The 21,671-nt window shown below is 33.7% G+C and overlaps 2 protein-coding genes across 2 annotated transcripts; both read right to left on the bottom strand.

Moving 5' to 3' along the window:
* Positions 1–589: 589 nt before the first annotated feature.
* On the bottom strand, positions 590–10,771 carry LOC114383954. Its single transcript, XM_028343650.1, has 3 exons — positions 10,096–10,771; positions 721–866; positions 590–646 (listed from the first exon to the last, which is right to left on the bottom strand). The coding sequence occupies exons 1-3, from the start codon at positions 10,769–10,771 to the stop codon at positions 590–592; spliced, it is 879 nt and encodes a 292-aa protein (XP_028199451.1).
* Positions 10,772–11,057: 286 nt separating this feature from the next.
* LOC114383953 lies at positions 11,058–14,339 on the bottom strand. Its single transcript, XM_028343649.1, has 4 exons — positions 14,280–14,339; positions 12,046–12,125; positions 11,699–11,964; positions 11,058–11,479 (listed from the first exon to the last, which is right to left on the bottom strand). Exons 1-4 carry the CDS (start codon positions 14,337–14,339, stop codon positions 11,058–11,060), a joined length of 828 nt encoding a protein of 275 aa, XP_028199450.1.
* Positions 14,340–21,671: the final 7,332 nt, after the last annotated feature.

Below are 21,671 nucleotides of genomic sequence, written 5' to 3'. Positions count from 1 at the left end.
CCCCGTTCCATCGAATCGCACCTCAAATCGAGGCACCAAAAATAAAAAAGTTGGTTTTCGGCCTATTAGAAACATATAACTAGCTTTCAGTTCAACACAAATATAACAATTTGACACACTAACACTTGTTCACGGAACAATTCATTAATTACATGAACATAAATCCAATGTAAATATAGATACATAAATATTACAAGTTCAGTGTCCGCTTAGGTCTACATGCGTTGTATTAATTGTCATTAGGCTTAAGTATTGCTACATTCTGCCTACATATGCAGTTGACCATTGTTTTGCCTCCGGATATGCATTGCTTGACCACAACAACGCCATAGGCGGTAAGGGACAACGATCTTTCAGATAAACTTGTTGTAAGTGAAATTACAATAATAAGTTAAACAAACAAACCAACTCATTCAATAATTGAAATTATTTGAGTAAACGAATTTTCAATGGACCTGAACAAAATGACTGCCAAACACATGATCGACGCATATTATGCGGTGCGAAGCAGAATCGGCCGGTGGTCAACTTCTGAGAGGAAAAATGTGAATCTTTGTTGTCGTGACAACGATACAAGGATTACATTATATCATGACGCAATTACATATCCCATATCTGTTATATCCATCCATTTGTCCATACTAACCTAAATCACATAACAAATACACGTGTCAGTCATGTAAACATTACTTATGTAAATAAAAAGCATAAAACACATACCTTGGATAACCCATCCACGTGTAGGGACAACCTCAGTTGTTCATATCTCTCTGTGCCACCAAAGATCTTTGTGTAGTCTTGCGACCATTTGCCAATTTCTTTAATCAATTCGTTACGCATCATGGCCCAACACTCTTCTCCCATACCTAACAAAGCGGAAACTGACCGATATCCACAATTACCATCCGCTTTCACATCTGTAGAAGCAAATGCCTTTGGTGTTTTGATGATGATCATGATGATTTGATGTAAATGATGCAAATGGGCTTTTCAAGTTTAAATTCAAGACAAAGATTCAAGAATACACACCACAGCATCAAGATGATCACTAGTATTTTAGGAAGGGAATTCCTAATTGATTTGGCAAAAGGTTTGGCCAAGTAATTTAAGTTAAAAAGTATTTTTCAAGAGATTTACTCTCTGGTAATCGATTACCAGAGGATGTAATCGATTATCAGTGGCCAAAAATGCTTTACAACAGCTACAAAATATTTGAATTCAAATTTTAGACTGTGTAATCGATTACACAATATTGGTAATCGATTACCAACAGTTAATGAACGTTTTAATTCAAATTTTAAAAGCTGTAATCGATTACACAAATCCTGTAATCGATTACCAGACAAGATTTTCAGAAAAATATTTCTAAGAGTCACAACTTCTCAAAAGGCTTTTACATGACCACCAATGGTCCATATATATGTGACTTAGAACACGAATTTGCTTAGAGTTTTTCAGAACAACAAGTGTTTATTCTCTCAAAAAGAAAAATCGTTTTATCCTCCTAAGAATTCCTTGGCCAATTCAATTGCAATTCATTAAGGAATCATTTGAGTGCTCAGATTGTAAAATCTATCTCTTTCAAGAGAGATTCATTCTTCTTCTCTTTCTAATTCTCTAAGGGATTAAGAGACCGAGGGTCTCTTATTGTAAAAGAATTCTAAACACAAAGGAAGGATTGTCCTTGTGTGTTTAGAACTTGTAAAAGGAATTTACAAGATAGTGGAACTCTCAAGCGGGTTGCTTGGGGACTGGACGTAGGCACAAGGGTGTGGCCGAACCAGTATAAATCTGAGTTTGCACTTTCTCTTCCCTTAAACTCCTTTATTTATTATTTTTTTATATTCATATTCAAATTGTTCTATTTGAATCAATATTTAAGAAGTTCATTATTAAGGGAATTTATAACTTGAATAGAAAGTGAAATAGAATTTTAATTGGGGATTCAACCCCCCCCCCTTCTTAAGATATCTGAGGCCACTTGTCTAACAAGTGGTATCAGAGCTTCATTCTTGTATAAAGTTTAGAAGCTTCAAGAAAAATGGCCTCAGCAAACTCCTTATTTCCAAAAGGAAATTCTATCAATAGACCTCCAATCTTTAATGGAGAGGGTTACCACTATTGGAAAACCCGAATGCAAATTTTTATTGAGGCAATAGACTTAAGTATTTGGGAAGCCATAGAAATAGGGCCATATATACCCACCACAGTAGAAAGAATTACAATAGATGGTAGCACATCAAGTGAAAGCATAACAATAGAAAAACCTAGAGATAGATGGTCTGAAGAGGATAGAAGACGAGTTCAATACAATCTAAAAGCCAAAAACATAATAACATCTGCCCTGGGAATGGATGAATATTTCAGGGTTTCAAATTGTAAAAGTGCTAAGGAAATGTGGGACACTCTACAATTAACACATGAAGGAACAACAGATGTTAAAAGATCTAGAATAAACAAACTAACCCATGAGTATGAACTGTTTAGGATGAATGCAAATGAAAGCATTCAAGACATGCAAAAGAGATTTACACATATAGTAAATCATCTGGCAGCCTTAGGTAAAGAATTTCAAAATGAGGATCTCATAAACAAAGTGTTAAGATGTTTAAGTAGAGAATGGCAACCTAAAGTAACGGCCATTACTGAATCAAGAGATTTATCTAACATGTCTCTTGCCACTCTATTTGGAAAGTTACAGGAACACGAGATGGAATTATTGAGATTACGCCAACATGAAGAAAATGACAAGAAAAAGAAAGGAATTGCTCTTAAAGCATCATCTTCAATCCAAGAAGAAAGTGATAAGGAAAATGATCTAGATGATGATGATGATCTAAGCCTTTTTGTAAAAAGATTCAACAAGTTTCTTAAAGTAAGAGGAAATCAAAGGCGACCCAATTTAAATCTAAGAGAAGGACAGAAACTTCATCCTCTACTCTAAAATGCTTTGAATGCAATCAACCTGGACATCTGAGGGTTGATTGTCCCATCTTCAAGAAAAAGATGGAGAAGTCTGAAAAGAAAAATCTTAGTGAAAAGAAATTGAAGAAAGCATGCATCACATGGGATGAAAACGATATGGAATCTTCTGAAGATTTAGAAAATGAAGAGATAAATCTCTGCCTTATGGCTAAAAGTTATGAAAGTGATAAAGAGGTAACATCTTCAAATAACTTATCTATTTCTTTTGATGAATTGCAAGATGCATTTGCTGATCTGCATAAAGAGTCAATTAAACTTGCAAAGTTAGTTTCATCTTCTAAGAAAACAATTTCAAATTTAGAAAATGAAATTTCAAAATTAAACAAAGAATTAGATCATCTTAGAAATGAAGTCTCAATTTCTAAAACAAATGAAAAAGTTCATATCTCTACTATTTCTGACAAGAAAATATCAGATTCTTGAAGTTGTTGTGAAAAATATGAAAAAAAATTAAAATTGAAAAACTCACTTGCAAAATTTTCTTATAGTAAAAATAATTTAGATGTCATATTAGGAAAACAAAGATATGTTTCCAATAAGGCTGGACTAGGGTATAAATCTGAAAAACAACAAAATTTTCATAAAAACTTCTCTACTTCCACACAAAAATATAATTCTAGTTCTATCACTTGTTTTTACTGTGGAAGAAAAGGAAATGGCATATCTACTTGCTACTTTAAGAAAAATTACAGCAACATTAAAATGATATGGGTCCCAAAAGGATCCTCAGTTTATACTAACACACAAGGACCCAATAAAGTTTGGGTACCTAAGTCAAAAACTTGATTATGTAGGTGTCTTTGAGGAAGAAGTGGTACATAGATAGCGGATGCTCAAAACATATGACTGGAGATGCATCAAAGTTTACACATATCTCTCCAAAGAAAAACGGGCATGTAACATATGGTGACAACAACAAAGGTAGAATCCTTGGAGTTGGTAAAATAGGTACAAATTCTTCAAACTCCATTGAAAATGTTCTACTTGTTGAAGGTCTTAAGCACAGCCTGCTTAGTGTTAGTCAATTATGTGACAAAGGCTATCTAGTATCATTTGATTCTAAAAAATGTCTTATAGAACATAAGCATGACATTAATATAAAGCATGTAGGACATAGAGTCAACAATGTTTACATGATAGACTTAAGCCTAAAACTAGAAAACAATCATTGTTTTCTTAGCAAAGATGATGATCCATGGTTATGGCATAAAAGAATTGCTCACATAAACATGGATCACTTAAATAAATTAATTTCAAAAGATTTAGTAGTTGGTTTGCCTAAATTGAAATTTGAAAAAGATAAACTATGTGATGCATGTCAAAAGGGCAAACAAACTAGAGTCTCATTCAAACCTAAAAATATTGTTTCAACCACTCAACCCTTACAATTATTGCATATGGATTTATTTGGTTCATCTAGAACCATGAGTTTTGGAGGAAATTACTATGCCCTTGTTATAGTTGATGATTTCTCTAGATATACTTGGACATTATTTATTACTCATAAAAGTGATGCATTCCAAGCATTTAGAAAACTTGCTAAAGTTATACAAAACAAGAAAAATCTTAAGATTGCATCCATTAGAAGTGATCATGGGGGTGAGTTTGAAAACAAAGATTTTGAATCATTTTGTGAAGAACATGGTATTGAACACAATTTTTCTGCACCTAGAACCCCTCAACAAAATGGAGTTGTTGAGAGGAAAAATAGGTCATTGGAAGAAATTGCTAGAACTTTATTAAATGATACTTTTCTTCCAAAATATTTTTGGGCTGAAGCGGTCAATACTGCATGTTACATCATGAATAGGGCCTTAATAAGACCCATTTTAAAGAAAACCCCATATGAGTTATATAATGGTAGAAAACCCAACATTTCACATCTACATGTTTTTTATTGCAATGCTTTGTGCTTAATAATGGTAAAGATAATCTAAGAAAATTTGATGCAAAATCTGATGAAGGCATCTTTCTTGAATATTCATTACAAAGCAAAGCATATAGGATATATAATAAAAGAACTATGAATATTGAGGAATCCATTCATGTTACCTTTGATGAATCTGATGCTATCTTGTCAAGAAAGAATATGCTAGATGATATTGCAGATTCTTTAGAACAAATGCATATTCATGGACAAGATTCTAAAGGAAATGGTAAAGGAAACAATGAAGATCCTCCAGAAGAAGTCAAATCCAATGATGAACTTCCAAAAGAATGGAAATCTTCAAAAGATCATCCCCTTGACAACATTATTGGTGATATCTCAAAAGGGGTAACAACTAGACACTCTCTTAAAGATTTATGCAATAATATGGCTTTTGTATCTATGATTGAACCTAAAAATATAAAAGAAGCCATAGTAGATGATAACTGGATCATTGCCATGCAAGAAGAACTGAATCAATTTGAAAGAAACAATGTGTGGGAACTTATAGAGAAACCTAAAAATTATCCCATCATAGGAACAAAATGGGTGTTTAGAAATAAGTTAGATGAACATGGAATAATCATTAGAAATAAGGCTAGATTAGTTGCAAAAGGGTATAATCAAGAAGAAGGTATAGATTATGAGGAAACATATGTTCTAGTTGCTAGATTAGAAGCCATTAGAATGCTCTTAGCATATGCATCCATAATGAACTTTAAGTTTTATCAAATGGATGTTAAAAGTGCTTTTCTGAATGGCTTAATTCAAGAAGAAGTATATGTTGAACAACCACCAGGTTTTGAAATATTGGATAAGCCAAATCATGTTTATAAATTGAAAAAGGCTTTATATGACTTGAAACAAGCCCCTAGGGCTTGGTACGAGCGTTTAAGTAAGTTCCTTTTAGAAAAGGACTTTTCTAGAGGAAAAGGGGATACTACTCTTTTTATAAAAAGAAAATCAAATGATATTTTATTAGTTCAAATTTATGTTGATGACATTATTTTTGGATCCACTAACGAATTGTTGTGCAAGGACTTCTCCCATGACATGCAAAGTGAATTTGAAATGTCAATGATGGGAGAACTTAACTTCTTTCATGGATTGCAAATTAAACAAACTAAGGATGGTATCTTTGTCAATCAATCCAAATATTGCAAAGAGTTAATCCACAAATTCGACATGGAAAATGTTAAGCACATGGCTACACCAATGAGCACTGCTTGCTATCTAGATAAAGATGAAACCGGTCAGTCAATAGATGTTAAGCAATGTCGAGGTATGATCGGATCGCTTCTTTATTTATCTGCTAGCAGGCCTGATATAATGTTTAGTGTGTGTATGTGTGCTAGATTTCAATCAAATCCTAAACAATCACATCTTAGTGCTGTTAAAAGGATCATTAGATATTTGGTAGGCACTACAAACATAGGTTTATGGTATCCTAGAAATTCCACATGCACATTAATTGGATATTCTGATTCAGACTTTGCCGGTTCTAAAATAGATAGAAAGAGCACTAGTGGAACTTGTCAATTCATTGGATCTGCTCTAGTTTCTTGGCACAGTAAGAAACAAAATAGTGTTGCTTTATCCATTGCAGAAGCGGAATATATTTTTGTCGGCAGTTGTTGTGCACAAATCTTATGGATGAAGCAACAACTTTCTGATTATGGAATTCTTCTTGACCATATACCTATTAGATGTGATAATACAAGTGCAATTAATCTCTCCAAGAACCCAGTTCAACACTCTAGAACCAAACATATAGAAATTAGGCACCATTTTCTTAGAGATCATGTCCTAAAGGGAGATTTTGTATTAGAGTTTGTTGATACTAAGAACTAACTTGCTGATATTTTCACAAAACCTCTCCCCAAAGAAGCATTATTCTCTATTAGAAGGGAATTAGGCCTCCTAGATGTTAGTGATTTGGACAAATAAGGATTGATTGATTAATTTATTCTTATGATTGATTGTTTATATGTTACTTTGATTGTTTTTGTTTAATTCTTGTTATTATGATAGAATTTATGTATTCCTGTGTGTTTTATAGTTGAATGATTGAATTAAGTGCATTAGTAGTGATGATTAATCATATTAGATGTGTTTAGTATAGACATAGGTATTTTTTTAAGAAACTAGCCTAGTTTATGCTCTGGTAATCAATTACCATCCAGTGTAATCGATTACACAAGAACAGGCAGCCTGTAAACGATTACAACATCCTGTAATCGATTACCAGAAGGCTTATTACTCCTGTAATCGATTACCAAGCCTTGTAATCGATTACAACTCGTCCTCGTCTATAAATACTCACGAAATTAGAGTTGCTGCGCAGCCAAGGCTCTCTCTCACGCCTCCTCCATACCTAAATCTTCCAACCTTCGTATCTCACTCAATTCTTCACCAAATCACGTCCCGTAAAGCCCAATCTTCCTCTTTTTCACTCCTCTTTCACTTTCACTGATTAAAATCCACTAAAACTTCATCAAATGGCAGAGCCATCAAACAAGAGAAAGGGATCATCCTCCACCGCCGCTGCTGCTGCCCATCGCCGCCACGGACCATCCGGAGCACCCACAGCACCTATTCATCCATCTTTGTCATCTCTAAGATCATTCACATTGTTTTCTTCCGATGATCAGCGTCTACGGTACCTTTCTCAATTTTCTTCTAGGATCATCTTAGACCCTAAGTACCTAGACATAGAGTTCTTTAATGATGAAACGTTTGATTGCTATCAAGTGTTTCAAAATTTTGGCCTTGTTGATTTCATGTCATTAAAATTGCCACATTATCCTGAACTTGTAAAGGTCTTCTACTGCAATTTAAAAATTCAGGATGGCACTATTACCTCTGAGGTGCATGGTATTCCTATGGTCATTGATCAGTCATTGTTCTTTTCTTTAACTCATTTACCCAGTCAAGGTGCACCTTTTGAGGGCACCATTGTTGATGACTGGAAATTTGATTATTCTAGTCATGATGCTCGTCGTATGGTCTGCAATGACCAGGCTGAAATGATCGGTAGATTGCTGTCCGGGTCATTCACATTTGATAATCGCATCATGCACTACATAATTGTTAGAATTTTGCTTCCTCGGTCTTCAAATTTAGCACAAGCCTCTGAGGAGGATTTGATTCTGATGTGGGCTTTCCTTACCGGTCGTCAGATCGACTGGGCCCATTTTGGTTCAGTACCGAATGCATAAGGCATTACGGGCCAATGCACCTCTACCTTACCCACAATTGATAACTTTGTTTCTGCGTCATTTTCAAATTCCGCTTGATGATGAACCATTTGTTCAAGTCAAGCGTTCCTTTGCAATTGGTGCTGGTGCAGTGACTTCCTTTGGTTACCGTAAGGATCGGAATGGTCAATGGCTAAAGAAGGACGCACTCCCTCCTCAAGATGAGCGTACTCCTTCACCTCCTCCTCAGCGAGAAGATTCAGCACTCATGAATGAAGTCTTTACGGAATTACGAGGTCTTCGTTCTTATGTTGGTGAACGTTTCGACTCATTGGATACACATTTTGCCGGCATGGATATTCGCCTCACACAGCTTGAAGAGGATGTAGGTTACATTCTTCAGAGTTTCGATCTTCCACTGCCACCTCCACCTTCTTAGATTTTACTTTCTAATTATATGTCTCTTTTAAGCCGTGTATTTTGGCTATGCTACTTAGATCATTATGGTCAGTACTTTATTTAGCTTGTAGTATTTGGATTTCAGATTTTGTGCTTTGATACTCTGTGGTTTTGGTTTTAAATTGTTTGGATTCTGGTTTGATTGTGTCTTATTTGTGAGATTGATTGGTTATGCTTTATACTTTGATATTGATGCCCATGTACTTTGGCTTTTTGATGTTGCCAAAGGGGGAGAAAAATGGGGTGTAGAAAAGCTTAGAAAAAGCTTAGAAATCAAGTGATAAAAGTTAGAAATCAAGTGATCATCAATTCCAAAACATAGGGGGAGTAAAACACAAATTTTAAATATATACATTGCTTGCTTGAATCTTGATTTCAGGACTTATATTGTAATCATCAAAAAGGGGGAGAATGTAGAAGCAAATGCCTTTGGTATTTTGATGATGATCATGATGATTTGATGTAAATGATGCAAATGGGCTTTTCAAGTTTAAATTCAAGACAAAGATTCAAGAATACACGCCACAGCATCAAGATGATCACTAGTATTTTAGGAAGGGAATTCCTAATTGATTTAGCAAAAGGTTTGGCCAAGTAATTTAAGTTAAAAAGTATCTTTCAAGAGATTTACTCTCTGGTAATCGATTACCAAAGGATGTAATCGATTACTAGTGGCCAAAAATGCTTTACAACAGCTACAAAATATTTGAATTCAAATTTTAAACTATGTAATCGATTACACAATATTGGTAATCGATTACCAGCAGTTAATGAACGCTTTAATTCAAATTTTAAAAGTTGTAATCGATTACACAAATCCTGTAATCGATTACCAGACAATATTTTCAGAAAAATATTTCTAAGAGTCACAACTTCTCAAAAGGCTTTTACATGACCACCAATGGTCTATATATATGTGACTTAGAACACGAATTTGCTTAGAGTTTTTCAGAACAACAAGTGTTTATTCTCTCAAAAAGCAAAATCGTTTTATCCTCTTAAGAATTCCTTGGCCAATTCAATTGCAATTCATTAAGGAATCATTTGAGTGCTCAGATTGTAAAATCTATCTCTTTCAAGAGAGATTCATTCTTCTTCTCTTTCTAATTCTCTAAGGGATTAAGAGACCGAGGGTCTCTTGTTGTAAAAGAATTCTAAACACAAAGGAAGGATTGTCCTTGTGTGTTTAGAACTTGTAAAAGGAATTTACAAGATAGTGGAACTCTCAAGCGGGTTGCTTGGGGACTGGACGTAGGCACAAGGGTGTGGCCGAACCAGTATAAATCTGAGTTTGCACTTTCTCTTCCCTTAAACTCCTTTATTTATTATTGTTTTATATTCATATTCAAATTGTTCTATTTGAATCAATATTTAAGAAGTTCATTATTAAGGGAATTTATAACTTGAATAGAAAGTGAAATAGAATTTTAATTGGGGAAATAGTTTGTAATATCTTAATTCAACCCCCCCTTCTTAAGATATCTGAGGCCACTTGTCTAACAACATCAACAACATCCTCAATGAAACCATGCATAAATGGCGGAAATTGATCCAACATGGGGATCATCCTTGCTGGCTTCGGTGGTTTAAAAGATGATGCACTGGGTCTGACTGAGGTGTTTCTGTTTTGAACCAAATGATAAGCATCAACATACTCCCAATAAGATGGATCACGCTTTGTCGATCTTTCGCTTCTTTTCATTACCTTTTTCGGGGCACCTTTCGTCTTAACCTTTGTTGGAGGAGGGCACATAGAGGTCTCATCGGGAAACGCAAATTCTCGGAGTTTACTCTTGAAAGTAACTTTCCCGCAAACATCAAGTTCCTCGAATCTTTTATGTATTCTATCAATCTCTTCCTTGATGCTCACTTCGGCCTCACATAGCCCCTGGTCTGAAAAATCAAGTCTCCTCCAGTGCATATGGACTGCATCCAGTGGGATGCTGCCACCATCATACCTTTGTAGCTCGCATGCATAAGGAAGACCTAGCGTGGTTCTCAAGACACACCCACAAGAAGACAGATTGTCTTTCAAATGACGTACGCACTCAAACTCAACCGAAATTTCATTTAAAGCGTACCTTGACACCATTCCCAGAAGCCTTTTGTATAAGGTTTTCTTAAAAACATGACCAACGACATGTGTACTTGTTTCGAATGATGCTCTAATTTCAGTGTGCTGCAGCATCATCATGTTGTTCATTGCATCCCAAACACTACAGAGGTCTCCAACGCTATTATGTAATATCCTTTTCAAAGACCAATGAGCAGATTCAACCCTACATTTAAAACACACAACAGAGAAGACAAATTAATAACAATAATGTTCCAAACAATCATTAAAAGAAACTTGACTAAAATAATAAAACATTTAAATACATATTTGTTGTTGTGTTGCCTAGGTGCATCACCTTATTCGTCCAGGCCAAGATAAATTTCTCCTTGTGTGGGACAATCCATGTCTCACATACGTAGTCAATGAACATTGGTCACGGGGAACACGCTACTTGAAACCTTTGAAGGTGCTCAGGGAACTCCTGTTCCGAAGGACAATCTACCAGGTTACCCCAGTTATCCATTACATAGTCCCAGGCATTCTTCTGACCAATTAGCGATTTACACTTTGCCTTCACATTCTTGTCTATGTGAAACTTGCACAACAAATTCGTACACTCCGGAAACACAACTTTCACAGCATTCATCAGGGCTAGGTCTCTGTCTGTGACAATAACAACAGGAAGGCGGTCGTTTCTTAAAAAAAGGCCTCGAAACCGTTCCAATGCCCATACAAGATTGTTCACGCGCTCACCCTCCAGATATGCAAACCCAGCCGAGAAAGTCATCCCGGTTGGTGTCACCCCCACAATGTCAAGCAATGGGAGCCTGTACCTATTTGTTTTGTAGGTACTGTCTATCAAAAAAACAAGATGACATGCGTTACATAACTTAACTGCATCTGGGTGACACCAAAACAAATCACGCACCACATCTTCATCCTTCAATCTATGCCAATGAATGTATTGGTCACGTTCAAGGAGCCTCATTGGGTGTTGCATTTCAGTGTCATCTCCTCTGATTGAAGAACGATATGCACTTCTTGCATTGTAGATTTGTTTGATTGTGGTGCAACTGCTGCTGTTGTGCTCCTTCAACGTTAGCAGGATGTTTCTTGGTTTCACATTCGACTTTGTCATATTAGCAATGATATTCTTCTCATCATCTGTCAATCTCCCAGCATATGGATGTCCAACTAAGGTCTTCGCCAATTCATGGTTGTGAATCCCACATATTAGCTTCACCGCCCAACCTTCACCTCCATGCACTGGTTTTCCACGAATCTTAAAGGGACAACCACATTTTCTAGTACCTGTGTCTCTTCTAACAAATTCTTTCTTCCTACCATTGTACTTACCGCTCCTTTCACACCCAATTAACACAAATGAAGTTCTTCCTCTGCTACCAGTATATGTATCAGACCTCATAATTACTGCAACAAAACCATTTTCATGGGCAACCGTTCGAGCCCACTTCAAAACATCTTCTCGGGTTGCAAAGACCTAACACAACCACGACATATTAATTTTTACACAAATCATACATTAGACCAAACAATTAAAACTAATCGACATGATTACCTGAGAAGTATTAAAAGCATCTGAACAATCAACATGTGCTTCATTCACACCACAATCTTCTTCATCTTGAAAATCCATATCAACTTCTTCGGACATCGCACTGTAATATGCCCATTGATCTTCGTCCATCTTAATTCAAACTATAACTATCACCTGATTCAACATTCAACTAAATAATTTGAACAATACAGCAACCCAAAAAAATTTACAAACTACGAATATCAAATTAATTCAACATTTGACAACCTCACACAAATATTTAATCTACATATACATAACCAAATTCAACTTTTAATTACATAATTTCAAAATTATAACCTACAAAGTTCTTTTAACCAAAAAATACTTCAACCTAGGCAAAAAAAATCAACACTTCAACCAACAAATATATTTTTATGTTTCACATAAATTACAAATAGAATTAACCAAAATAACATTCAAAATAATCTTAAAACTAAAAAATCATAAAACGAATTACTCCACGAAAGAAGCTTTCTTCCGCTGTTGATATCACAACTGCGGAAGACATCTTCCATGAGTGCTCGCGGAAAATGTCTTCCGTGAGTCTCCACGGAAGAAGCTGTCTTCCGCAGTTGTAATGTCAATAGCAGAAGAATGCTTCTTCCGTGGAGTCTCACAGAAGACGTCTTCCGCGAGACTCCACGGAAGAAGCATTCTTCTGCAGGTGTAATTTCAACAACGGAAGAAACCTTCTTCCGTTGAATCTCACGGAAGACGTCTTCCGCGAGACTCCACGGAAGAAGTTTTTTTCTTCCGCAATTGTAATGTCTTCGCTGGAAGAAAATTTCTTGGGTCGAATCTGAAACGCTTACACCATTCTACTACCAAAAATAAACAATCAACCACAGAAAAGCAGCTACGTACCTTAGTTGACAAATATCACACCAAAGCAAAGCACAAGCACAACCAGCACCGACAAAAATCGCACAGCACAAGCACTAGAATGGAGAAAACACACCAAAATGGAGAAAACACAGAAGAGAAAGCAGAAAGGAAGCATGAAATAAAAAAAATAGCTTTTTATAAAAGAAAAACGTACAGGGGCATTTTTTGGGTTTTTTAAAAATTGTTGGGTGCACCAGCAATGTTGCTGGGTGCCCCTAGCAATTGCCACTATGAAATTCATTCTCTCCCGTCTCCATGGTGACTCATTTTCACCTTTTAGGTTAGAGAATGCGCTTTCCTCTTCTAATTTCATGATCCTCGTTCATCGTCCCAAACAAAATGTATGTGTGCAAGATTTGCAAGCACAAACGAACACCCTTCATCTCAAACAATTTCAAAGCATTGTCTACATCCTTTGTACCTCTATATTTGTTATAGAAGCAATTGTAGGTTGCAATAGGGGTATTCAAAATCAAATAAAAAGCAATCAAATTGAACCAAAAAAAGTCAAAAACCGTTTAAATTGAAAACTATAAAAATAAAAATCTAAAAGATCACATATTTTTTGTGGTTTGATTTTCGGATCTTATTATAATGTATTGGACCAAACCGAACAATCTTATATTTATTTTTATTGTGATAATTAATAATAAGTATTAAAAAATTATTACTTTTCATTTGGTTTATAATGAAAATGCATATTTTACTTTCATATGTTAATAAGGATGTACTAATATTATTAAAAATAATATTAAATATCAAGTGATACACAAATTACTATTATGTTACAAAAAGAGTTGGTAATATTATTTTATATTAATGCTAAGTAGAAATGAAGATAATAATATTCAACTAAAATATGTTAAACAAAATTTAGTAAAAATAAAATTCCTTTTTAAACTTCTATAGCATATATAATAATTTTGTAAGTTTAGTTGATAAATTTAAATTATGATAATAGATTTAAAAAAATCACACAACCGAATCAAATCAAATCATAAAAGATTGGTTTAATTTAATCTCATTTGAATTTAATCTTATATTTAAACTGAATCAAATCAAATCATATTCTTATTTTATATTTGATTCATATGATTTTTTTTATTTAAAAATCGAATCAAACTGCAGCGTCAACACTCTAGGTTGCATTGTTGGAGCGCATGGACTTACCTCAGTCCCCACCATATCATCAAGCAAGATCCTCAGTAGTCCATTCCCCCTCTTCCTCATTTATATATCAAGAAAATTCCAATCTTAACCTTAAATTTAATTAAATCGTATTTTTCCCATCAAAATTTGTTACCCAAATTTTTTTTTTTCGTGTTCAATTATTCTGTTTTGAACTATAAGTGGAACTCAATTGGGACTGATTCCAAGCTCGAACACTAATAGTTACGATAGCTCACAAGAAAAATGTCAAAAAGATGAACTAGGACTTGTTCCGTGCATGAACTTTTCTGGTAAAAAATATCATCTATGTTAGTTCGAATGTCATTATTCATGTCTTCGTATTATATTGTCTTTTCACTCTTGTACATCTTTATTCACTTTTTTATGTCCAGACAAATGGAAAAAAAAAAAAAAAAAGACGAGGAGAATATGGAAAAAGAAGAAACTAAAAAGGAAAGTCCTTAATCATTATTTACAGGTATACGACAAGAATTACTAATCTATCTTAAAAGTCACAAGGTTAACTGGTTAAGAGAATGCTAGGGTCTTTTAGGTTGGGTAAAATGTTCTTGTCTTTGTTTTCTATTTTTACTTCTAATTATAAATGTCATATTATTTTCTTCTCAAAAATTAGAATAGGAAATAGCCAACATTTTTTCATTGTTTTCTTATTTAATTTTATGTTTTCACTATTTATTATTTTTACAATAAAAATAAATAAATATTTTTTTCAAACTAAAAAATTCTTAGTTTCCTTTCATTTAGCTTGTGTCTGATAGAATGAAAAGAAGTGAATGAAAGTGTGAGAACAAAAAAAAGGAATAAAAAGAGTTGAAAGAGAGTAAAAAGTAAGGTTGTTTGGTTTAGATAAAAGAGAGTGAATAAAAGATAAAATATTTGGATTAAAGGGCTAAGTAGATAAGAAAAGGAAAAAAAAATTAAGCATTAATCAAATTCTTGTTTTACTCTCAACTAAAAAATATTTATTTCATTTTTTATATGATTTTTTTAATAAATAGTCATATAATCGATTATAAGGCATAATCGACTATATGCCTTTTATTTTAACTGGTAATAAAAGTTTCCATTGAGATATAATCGATCCAGGCATAATTAGTTATATGCCTCTGAAAACTTTTATTATTAGTTAAAATATATAAAAGGATATAGTCAAGACATAATCGATTATTATGTGCCTTTGTAAACAATTGATTTTATTTAACAGGATTTGCGAGGAGAGTTCTAGGAGAAGGCAAAAATAACGGTTTAACAAAAAAAAAAAAAAAGGCAAAGCTTACGGGTATGCAATTGATGGTGACCACAAGAGATAGGAGCATAAGGAATAAAGGAGGGACAATTTTGGAATTAAGGAGGCATAATGCATTTCATTAATCTTTCATCCTATGGATCCTTTATACTGGACAACTCAAAAACTTGAAAGATCTAAAATAAATTTAAAAATGACGCTTTTTATTTATTTATAGAATAGTTTATTAAAATTAATGTTCATCTATCTATTAGTAAGAAAAACTTTTAGGTTTTTTTAACTATTAACTATTAAATCTTTTTTTTCTAAATCAAGATAAGATATTAGTGAAGAGTTATTATTCATTAACTGTTACTTATGTTACCACTAAAAAAATTAACAATTACTTATAATATTTTAATTAAAATTTATTTTAAATATAATTTTATAATAAATTTTTTTTAGGTATATTAATACTAAAAAAAATTAGAACTTTTTTTTAACCTAAAATCCTTTCTTGAGCTGTTTGGGCCTTAAGCCGACCCTGTCTCTAAAGCGTGCTGCCTCTACAGTAGTAATCTTGACCATTGGATTTACATTTGATTGTGAAGGATAATAATATTCTTATAGTTAATTATAAATTACTGAGATGTTGTTGCAGGGGAGGGACTATAGGGCAGCAAAGAATCCAAAACTCGATATTCATCTCACTTTTGCAAACAAAGTAAATTTTGTGGATCCACCAAATTTTTAAATATTTTATTTCTAATTCAGTCTAGTCAAACAACAATCAAAATCAACTTTCATCTCTTTTCAATCTTCTTTCATTTTCATCCCTCCAACTTTCAACTTAAACAAAACAATGTTAATAATGGGATAACAAGAAAAGGGGATGATATTATTTTAAAATAAAAAATGGATCATCTTGTGCAGTACGAAGTAGCATATGAAGCTCACTTATTGCTAGTGGATCAAGATTCAAGAAGTTATTGTCGTTGGCCCCATAAGACATATATTATTGCATGATATAAAAACAGCTATCAAACACTGGCTATCACTATGGATATGGTTGTTGATATGACAACACCATTGGTAGTACTACATTTTTTCTTGGAAGTTTCACTCTATATCCCTTCCCTGTAGCAAAACAGGGAATTTGAGATTTAATACTCATAAGTTTAAGAATATTTTCATCAAACTCCCCTCTCCCCACATGGATTTTGCCTCTTCATTCCCCTGACCCAACAACCTTGCAAATATAAAATCATTCAGTGTACTTTAGCCCATACTTCATCTTGCCCCATCACAGTCTCAATATCTTCACAATTCGTCACTCGTTACACCATATCATTTGTTTATTTTGCAAGAATGAGATGACACTAACTAGACAGTTTCCAATTAACTCCCAACTCCCAAATGCATGCATGGCTCTCATGAGAGGTCACTTCGAGAGGGCATGTATCGTGCTATTAACAATGCATACTATCCAATTCAATTGGCCCCACAATTTATTTGGTTGTCGTTTTCTAAATTTCTAGGGTATATGAGTACGGAAGGTCTCATAGTCGGTACGGGCCAGTTAGGAAAGAGAATGTGCACTACACTACGGTATAAAATTAAAACTTTTTTCATTATCAAAATGGCACTACCATGCATTAACATTTTTGGTCAAGGAGTTCGGCAGCATAGTGGCTACACGATTTTTATTATTTTGGTAATATAGTCCACGGCATGGAGGAAGGAGCACACACGATTTTCATTATTTTGGTAATATAGTTTAGGTTTGATTTCAGAGTCGACAATCTTTTGTTTGGTATATGTTTATTTTTTTTAGATAAGCGTTTTGTTTGGTATATGTAATTCGTAAGTGTGTCAATTTAAGGTTGGGTGTGATAGGAGATGAAGAATTTATTGGCTTTTTAATATTGTGGCTTTTGTCGTGCGATCGATTTGGAAACTCAAGGAATCCGGGAAAGCATTGCCTTTTGCCGGAAGGAATGAAATTGACCAATTTTAGAATTTATGGAGAGTGAAAAGAATGATTAGAGACTTTTAATTTCACTAACTAATGATCAAATTAAAAGGTTGAGTTTCCTTCGGGCCGGGAGTTAATGTATGCCATTACTTCGCCGAAACAAATGATGAGCTTGCCAAAGTAGTATACCTATTTTATTTTTTTACCTTATTAGTAAAAGTAATAAAAAAATATAAATTAATATACTAATCGGAATTGTTTTATTTTTTAATCTTTAAAAAATGATATATTATCAATAAAGGTATAATAATCGGACTTGTATCCTACAAACACATAAGTTCAAGTTAATCTTACGGTCAATGTGAGAATCTTATTATTAGTAGTTTATCGGTGAGTACTTTTATATCATAAATAGTGAAAAATGTTATCAATAAACCGTTGATTTGAATGATATTGAACTCGATCTTTTTAAGTAAGGTTATGGATTCGAGTCTTATACATGAAATAAATATAATTGAAAGGAAATAATCTTATTAAAGACCGTCACCTATATTCTCCAATAAAGATGAGTGATTGACTCCATGGTGGTTAAAAAAATAGTGAAAGTGTTGGGCAAAAATCCTCAACTGGTGCCCTTTTACAAACTAATTCCCCAAATGGGGTTCTTCTAAAAGTTTTTCCTGGCAGGTGCTCTTTTGGTACGTGAATGCCATGCATGGCGCCACCACCATTGGCGCTTCCGCGTAGGAGCTGCCATGTGGAGAGGGACGCGCAAGTAGCAGCAGCGGCTTGGCCTTTTGCTTACATGGAGTGGGACGTGCAAGGTGCATTGGCGCGTTGTGCATGGGAGACTAAAGACGCCAGTCAAACTGGCGTTTTAGCTTTGCAGAAGGTGACAGGGTGCACAGTGCTGCAGCAGACTGCTGCAGCTGCAGGAAGCAGGAAGGAAACGCCATTGGAGCCTGCGGGTTGCGTTTGCAAGTCCAACGCGCCATCACGAGGAGCGCTTTCTTCCTTTTATATGCAGTTCTCGTGCTGCATTGTGCTACCCGTTTGCTCAGCCTTCTTCAAGCTTGCTTCCTTTGGTTGGTTCCTTGCATCTTTGGTTTCTACTGCTTGTAACTTCTTGGTAAGTTTATTTTAATTGATAATAAATTTGATGCATGTTTAGGTTATAAATTTTAAGTGTTATGTGTTAAATATGTTTAGGTTAAGTTTGTTTTATATGTTAATGTTATGTATGCTTAGGTGTTATTTATAAATTTTAAGTTGTAATTTGAAATATTGATATTATTTATATTATATGTATATGTTATAATTTTAGTTAGTATGTTAGTATTTGTATTATAGGATACATTAGAGTTAGTTTATTTGTTAATATTATTAGTTTGAGTTTTGTATTTTATATAGTAGATTAGATTTAGTTAAAAAAAATTATATGGTAGATTAGGAATAGTTTTAGGTAATCTAAGTTATTAATTTTATATGATAAATTAGGAATAGTTTAAATTTTTATATGGTACATTAGGTTTAGTTAAAATTGTTTATATAGTAGATTAAGAATAGTTTGAGGTTTTGAAAAATATAATTTTAGATTAGGTTTAGTTTAAATTTTTTGTATGGTACATTATATTTAGTTTAAATTTTTGGTATGGTACATTACATTTAGTTTGAATATTTAATATGATAAATTAGAAATAGTTTAAATTTTTATATGATACATTATGTTTAATTAAAAAAAATTATATAGTAGATTAAAAGTAATTTTAGGTTCCGTAATTTATTAATTTTAGATTAGGTATAGTTTAAATTTTGTATATGGTACATTACATTTAGTTTAAATATTTGATATGATAAATTAGAAATAGTTTAAATTTTTATATGGTAGATTAGGTTTAGTTAAAATCTTTTATATAGTAAGTTAAAAATATTTATAGGTTCCGTAACTTATAAATTTTAGATTAGGTTTAGTTAAAAAAATTTATACGGTACATTACATCTAGTTTAAATATTTGATATGATAAATTAGAAATAGTTTAAATTTTTATATGGTAGATTAGGTTTAGTTAAAATCTTTTATATAGTAAATTAAAAATATTTATAGGTTCCGTAACTTATAAATTTTAGATTAGGTTTAGTTTAAAAAATTTATACGGTACATTACATCTAGTTTAAATATTTGATATGATAAATTAGAAATAGTTTAAATTTTTATATGGTAGATTAGGTTTAGTTAAAATCTTTTATATAGTAAATTAAAAATATTTATATGCTTCGTAAATTATTAATTTTAGATTAGATTTAGTTTAAATTTTTTATATGGTACATTACATCTAGTTTAAATATTTGATGCTAAATTATTTGACTCGTAAGTATTTTAAGTTATTAATTTTGTATATATATATATATATATATATATATATATATATATATTGTTTTAATTTATTTGTAAAATATTTAAATTTTATTGATTGTGTAATATATTTTGTTATTGAAATATTTGGAATTAGAAAAATATAATTTGTTATTTATTTGAAATTTGGAGAGTATGTATAATTTTTATCGTCAATTAATTGTATTTTATTTTATTTTGTAGGATCAATGGCATCTTCGTCGTCATGCCCCTCAAGTATACAAACTAGGTCTGGTCCACTTGATGGTGACGTGTTGTGGATGCAACCCAAGCATGTTTCAGAACATGTTTGAAATGGGGAACCAGACAGGAAACTACACATCAGACGAGCAGTCCCTACATATCAAGGTGAAGAACAAATCCCAAAGGAAATTGTTCCTTTGCTTCGGCAATGTGGGTTTTATTGGATCATGAAGATGGGATACCTAAAGATAAATGCGGCCTTAATTACTGCGTTCATTGAAAGATGGAGGCCCGAAATCCACACGTTTCACCTGAGATGCGGAGAGGCAACCATTACTCTTCAAGATGTGTTAGTTTTGTTAGGTCTACGTACTGACGGGGCACCATTAATTGGTTCAACAAATCTTGTTTGGGCCGATTTGTGTGAAGAATTATTAGGAGTTAGACCACAGGAAAGCGAAATTGAAGGCAGTGTCGTCAAATTAAGTTGGTTGGCTCACCATTTTTCTCACATAAATATTGATGAGGGTAACGTTGAGCAATTACAAAGGTTTACCCGTGCGTGGATCCTTCGATTCATAGGAGGTGTCCTCTTTGTTAACAAATCCAGTAGCAGAGTTTCCTTAAGGTACCTACAATTTTTACGTGACTTTGAACAGTGCAGCACGTATGCGTGGGGACCTACCGTGCTTGCGTCTTTATATAGAGAGATGTGCAGCGCCACCGATTACAAAGTTAAATCAATCGGAGGTATGTGCATCTTAATCCAAATGTGGGCATGGGAACGATGCATGACTTTGGCTCCAAAGAGGACGTCTCCCGTCATAGAAAATAAACCACTGGGACACAAGTTTGTTGTTTAAAAAATTAGATTTGAATTGAAAATATTTAATGATGGAACGTGTTGACAATGATGATTTAATTTTTATTGTAGGTGGCTGCGACGTGGAAATCAGCATATTGGCAATGATGATCTTAGACTTTTCCGTCGCAAATTGGATCTGATGAAACGACATGAGGTAAGAACATCGTAATGTATTGGTTAAATGAAATGTTAATATGCTATGTTTGACTGAAAATTGACAAGTGTGTTGTTGTATGCAGTTTGTCTGGGAGCCATACACACCAACTGTGATGGCAGCGTTGCCTCCAATTTGTGTGGTTGGAAGTGTAGCCTGGTTCGCGGTGGTGCCACTGATTTGTTTCCATGTTGTTGAGTGGCACCAACCCAATAGAGTTTTACGGCAATTTGGATTGCAACAACCTATTCCCGGGTGTCCTTCGCTACCGCAGAATCTCCATGACATAACGCTCAAAGGCAAACAAGATGAGAATTGGTTCCACCTGTTGGCCCCAATGATTAGTCAGTGGAACAATCGAACAGAGTTTAGGGTCGACGTTTATCCTCGACAGGAGGGCCTAATGGGTTATAACTCGGACTACATGGTGTGGTATAGGCGTAAAACAAAGATGTTTGTCGACCCAAACAATGCAAACACAGCTGCATTGGTATGTATCTGTTTTTCAATGTTTAACTTCTAATTATTTTCTTAAGCATGAGCATTAATTTGTTGA

Source organism: Glycine soja, chromosome 14 (assembly GCF_004193775.1).
Source record: "Glycine soja cultivar W05 chromosome 14, ASM419377v2, whole genome shotgun sequence".
In the NCBI taxonomy this organism is placed as follows: Eukaryota; Viridiplantae; Streptophyta; class Magnoliopsida; order Fabales; family Fabaceae; genus Glycine; species Glycine soja.
Note: the sequence above shows the minus strand (reverse complement) of the source record. Positions and strands in the feature narration are given on the sequence as shown.

Excerpts from the sequence above, each read along its gene's own strand:
- LOC114383954 (XM_028343650.1), bottom strand. The coding sequence starts at position 10,771 with ATGAACAACATGATGATGCTGCAGCACACTGAAATTAGAGCATCATTC. Across the intron at positions 867-10,095 it reads ATTTCCGCCATTTATGCATG|GTATGGGAGAAGAGTGTTGG; the intron begins GTTTCATTGAGG and ends CCGCTTTGTTAG. Across the intron at positions 647-720 it reads ACGTGGATGGGTTATCCAAG|GTTAGTATGGACAAATGGAT; the intron begins GTATGTGTTTTA and ends TATGTGATTTAG.
- LOC114383953 (XM_028343649.1), bottom strand. The coding sequence starts at position 14,339 with ATGAGGAAGAGGGGGAATGGACTACTGAGGATCTTGCTTGATGATATG. Across the intron at positions 12,126-14,279 it reads ATGATATGGTGGGGACTGAG|GTCTTTGCAACCCGAGAAGA; the intron begins GTAAGTCCATGC and ends TGGTTGTGTTAG. Across the intron at positions 11,965-12,045 it reads TTTGTTGCAGTAATTATGAG|GAAGAAAGAATTTGTTAGAA; the intron begins GTCTGATACATA and ends GTACAATGGTAG.